This window comes from Mandrillus leucophaeus, unplaced genomic scaffold (assembly GCF_000951045.1).
Source record: "Mandrillus leucophaeus isolate KB7577 unplaced genomic scaffold, Mleu.le_1.0 Scaffold17, whole genome shotgun sequence".
NCBI classification, from domain to species: domain Eukaryota; kingdom Metazoa; phylum Chordata; class Mammalia; order Primates; family Cercopithecidae; genus Mandrillus; species Mandrillus leucophaeus.
The window spans coordinates 5,597,493-5,601,407 of NW_012101698.1; the positions used below are offsets into that span (position 1 = coordinate 5,597,493).

At 57.5% G+C, this 3,915-nt stretch overlaps 1 protein-coding gene across 2 annotated transcripts in view; it reads left to right on the forward strand.

Annotated features, from left to right (window-relative positions):
- The window catches only part of ST3GAL2 (ST3 beta-galactoside alpha-2,3-sialyltransferase 2), a 33,740-nt gene extending 31,689 nt beyond the window's left edge, over window positions 1-2,051 (forward strand). For both annotated transcript variants that reach the window (XM_011976776.1, XM_011976775.1), the window contains 3 exons: window positions 244-289; window positions 553-672; window positions 1,643-2,051. In XM_011976776.1, the coding sequence (XP_011832166.1) occupies window positions 244-289; window positions 553-672; window positions 1,643-1,816 (340 nt within the window). In that variant the 3' untranslated portion in view covers window positions 1,817-2,051. The remainder of the gene's footprint in view (window positions 1-243; window positions 290-552; window positions 673-1,642) is intronic.
- The last annotated feature ends 1,864 nt before the right edge of the window (window positions 2,052-3,915 follow it).

Consider the following 3,915-nt stretch of genomic DNA (forward strand, 5'->3'; position numbering starts at 1 on the left):
GTGATCTCGGCTCACTGAAACCTCAGCCTCCCAAGTAGCTGGGATAACAGCCGTGCTCCACCAAGCCCAGCTAATTTTGTTTTTTTTTTTAGTAGAGATGGGGTTTCACCATGTTGGTCAGGCTGGCCTCGAACTCCTGGCCTGAGGTAATCCACCTGCCTCGGCCTCCCAAAGTGCTGGGATTATAGGCATGAGCCACCGCGCCCGGCCTGAAATGTTACATTTCTTTCTATTTGCTTACAGCACCTATGCCCCAGTGAAGTCCTTCCTTCGAGTGGATAAAGAAAAGGTAAGCTCCCACTTCCTCCCCACCTCAGTGGAAACAGTGCTGGCCCAGCCTGTGCGCCTGGTCCTGTAGCTCAGGTGTTCCAGTTCCCCTCCAGAACCTCAGGGTCCCCATCTGCCCAGATGCCTGACCCCAGCAGGTGCCACACGATTCAGGAGACACATGCACAGGTCTGCTGACAGGCATAGACAAGTAGAAGCCGCTCAGTCTAGCCTGAATCTCTGCCCCTAAACCCCTCATATACCTGTCATCTCTTCTTCTCCCAGGTCCAGATCTACAACCCAGCCTTCTTCAAGTATATCCATGACCGGTGGACAGAGCATCATGGGCGGTACCCTTCTACGGGAATGCTGGTGCTCTTCTTCGCCCTGCATGTGTGTGATGAGGTGGGTAGGCCCGTGGTGTGGGTGGTGGGAACCCATGGAACACAGGAGTGCAGGCCTTCTGAGGTCTTAGTAGGCTAACAGAGGAATGTGCTTCTGTAGGCAGAATTCATGTGGCCTTGGTTTTCCCCATCTCTAGGCTATAAAGTATAGCTATGCCTTTCCCAAATGTTTCTGCTTTCATGATTCTACTAAATCCAAAATCTCTTCATTAAAAAGTTAAGTTATTGACCCCGTGGTGGCTGACGCCTGTAATCCCAGCACTTTGGGAGGCTGAGGTGGGTGGATTACTTGAGGTCAAGAGTTCAAGACCAAACTGGCCAACATGGTGAAGCCCCATCTCTAGTAAAAATACAAAAAATTAGCCAGGCGTGGTGGGGCACGCCTGTAATCTCAGCTGCTCTGGAGGCTGAGGCAGGAGAATCACTTGAACCCAGGAGGTGGAGGTTGCAGTGAGCCGAGATAGCGGCATTTTACTCTAGCCTGGGTGACAGAATGAAAAAGAAAACAACAACAACAAAACAAATAGAATGGAGAGTGTATGTAGTTGAATTCCATCTGGACGGCTGCCCCCACCAGCTCTGAGCCCCAGGCCTACTTTGTGTAAAAATGGAGCTTAGTCGTTCAGAGAACCCGTTCCACCAGTGACCAGGGTTGCCCTGCCACGAAGAGCAAGAGCTGAGGCCCAGCACGCCCACGTTGCCGGCAAGTGCTTCATTGAGTGGTGCTGATCAAAGTAGTCCATATAAAAAGAAAAAAAAAAAAAAAAGGAATTAGCAAGGGCTGCAGAGGAAGGACAACTGCAAAGGGAAAGTGGTGTCCCCATGTGAGTCCATGTTCTTAGGCCAGGCCTGGGGGCTCCCGCATCTCCCTGGAGCCTCCCGCACCCCTCTCCTCTCTGTCATCCCGAGCCCGCCCCGCGCCGTTCTCTGGGTCACCGCCTGGGGTGACGCTGCGGTGCGTTTCCCCGCAGGTGAACGTGTACGGGTTCGGGGCCGACAGCCGGGGCAACTGGCACCACTACTGGGAGAACAACCGGTACGCGGGCGAGTTCCGGAAGACTGGCGTGCACGACGCGGACTTCGAGGCCCACATCATCGATATGCTGGCCAAGGCCAGCAAGATTGAAGTCTACCGGGGCAACTGAGCCGGGCCTCACCGCGACCCTCCCGGCCCATCTGTTAGGTGCCGGCGCTCCGACCAGGGACCCGGGACCCGCAACCCAGGACCAATCATGCTGCAGCCCAGGGGGCGTCCGCTGCGCCCTGCCAATCACGAGACACTGGGGACGGGCCGGGCCTGGCACTAATCTGCGCTGCGGTCGGGCGGAGCTTCTGTTTCTCCCAGCCAATCATGCGACTCAAGGAGAACTTCTGGCGCTGTGTCCAGTCTCCTCCAATCAATGGCCTTCGGGGGCGGGCCGGCGGCCGCTCAATCCCCACTCCCTCATGCTTTGGGTTAGGGTTTTCTTTCACGCTTTCTGAGGAGGAGAGCATGGCGCAGGCCTCGGTGAAGCACTTCCTTGAGGCTCGGCCGGAGGAGCGTTTCCATCGCTGGCCAGACCCGGAGGAGAACGGGCAGTCGCTGCGGGCGTCAGGAGAGGTGGCCGCCCGGCCCCTTTCCCCGCCTGCCCGGATGGGTGCGTGCAGACCCACCAAAGAAAAGCGGTCGCTGCGGGGCCCAGGGCTCGGGACCCCCAGTCCCACCTTGGCCGGGCTGTGGGACGGCCGGGCTGTGGGACGGCCGCGCCCCCAGGGCCGCCTGCGTCTCCAGGAAGCCGGGAGTGGCGTCCCCTGCGGGGTGGGGTGCTCCCAGGCCGAACTCCGGACAGGTGGAGGGGACAGCAGGGCTCGAGGAAGCCCTGTCCCCTCCAGTGCAAGGTGCTCTCACGTGTGCCCTCTGCCCTCCCGTTCACCCGCAGCCTTCTCAGCGCCTCTCCCTGGGCCCGGGGCCGCCTCACTAGCCTGTTGCTCTGGAAAACAGTCCACAGTCCCGAATTCCATCCATACGCCTCCCCCCGCCCCCTCCCCCGTTTTCGGCGGGCTCTGGGGAGGGGGCTGCACGGCAGAAGGAGGCTGGCGATGGGCCCAGCTGCCTGTTGCATGCACCTCCTCCTCCACCCATAGCCTCTTGCCTGGGAAAGAGTTAGCCTGGGGCTGATACTTTGGTTAAGCTGAAGCTGCCGAGGGTGGTCGACCTGCAGATTCTCTGCAAATTCTGAGCTGGCAGAGCCCGCAGCCCGGAGCCGGCCGGGGAAGAGGAGACTTACACGCTGCAGGCCGCCTCCCTCCACCCTGCTCTCCATCTCCCACTTCAGAAGGGCTGGGAAGCTCACGGCCGGGGTTCCACCTGGAAGCTGCTTGCATGGCTGAACCCAGCTTAGGTTCCTAGCGGGGCTGCTGGTGGAATTCTCCCCCTTGGAGGCTGGGGAGGTTTAGGAGGGGGAAGGCTTCTGTGAAGCTCTCAAACCACTAATAGAGCCCCCTCCCCAACAGTGACAGCGCAGACGCTCCCTCTTTTTAGTTGACACCACCAGGCAGCCTCCTGGCTGTTGGTAGGTTCCTGCAGCTGGCTGGGGGAACAGGGACCGGCAGGGGACTTTGTTAGGGGAGGGTTGGGATGGGCAGTGGGCCCTGAAAGTTAATATATTCGAACCTAGCTCGAGTGTCGTTCTTTCCAATTCCGAAAGTAGGAAGAGTAAAAATAGGGGTGATTGGGGTGAGGCTAGAATGCCTCTCTCAGGGCGCCCCCCCTCCCCCACCGTTTTAGAGAGCTAGGCCCCAGCCAGTTTTGTCACTCCCATCTCAATGCTTCCCGAAGAGGCTGTTTTGAGTGTTGAAAAGATGAAAATGCAATTATGCCAAACAGTATTGAGCAGAATAATTTATTTCTTTTTTCTTTTGCTTTTGCTTTAAATCATGAATCCCGCCAGGCATGGTGGCTCACACCTGTCATCCCAGCACTTTGGGAGGCCGAGGCGGGCGAAGTACTTAATACTAAGGTCAGGAGTTCCAGATCAGCCTGGCCAACATGGTGAAACCCCGTCTCTACCAAAAAAAAAAAATACATATATATACACATATATATATACACACACACACACTAGCCAGGCGCAGTGGTGCGCTCCTGTAATCCCAGCTACTTGGAAGGCCGAGGCAGGAGAATCCCTTGAACCCGGGAGGCAAAGGTTGCAGTGAGCCGAGATTGTGCCACTGCACTCCATCCAGCCTGGGCGACAGAGCAACA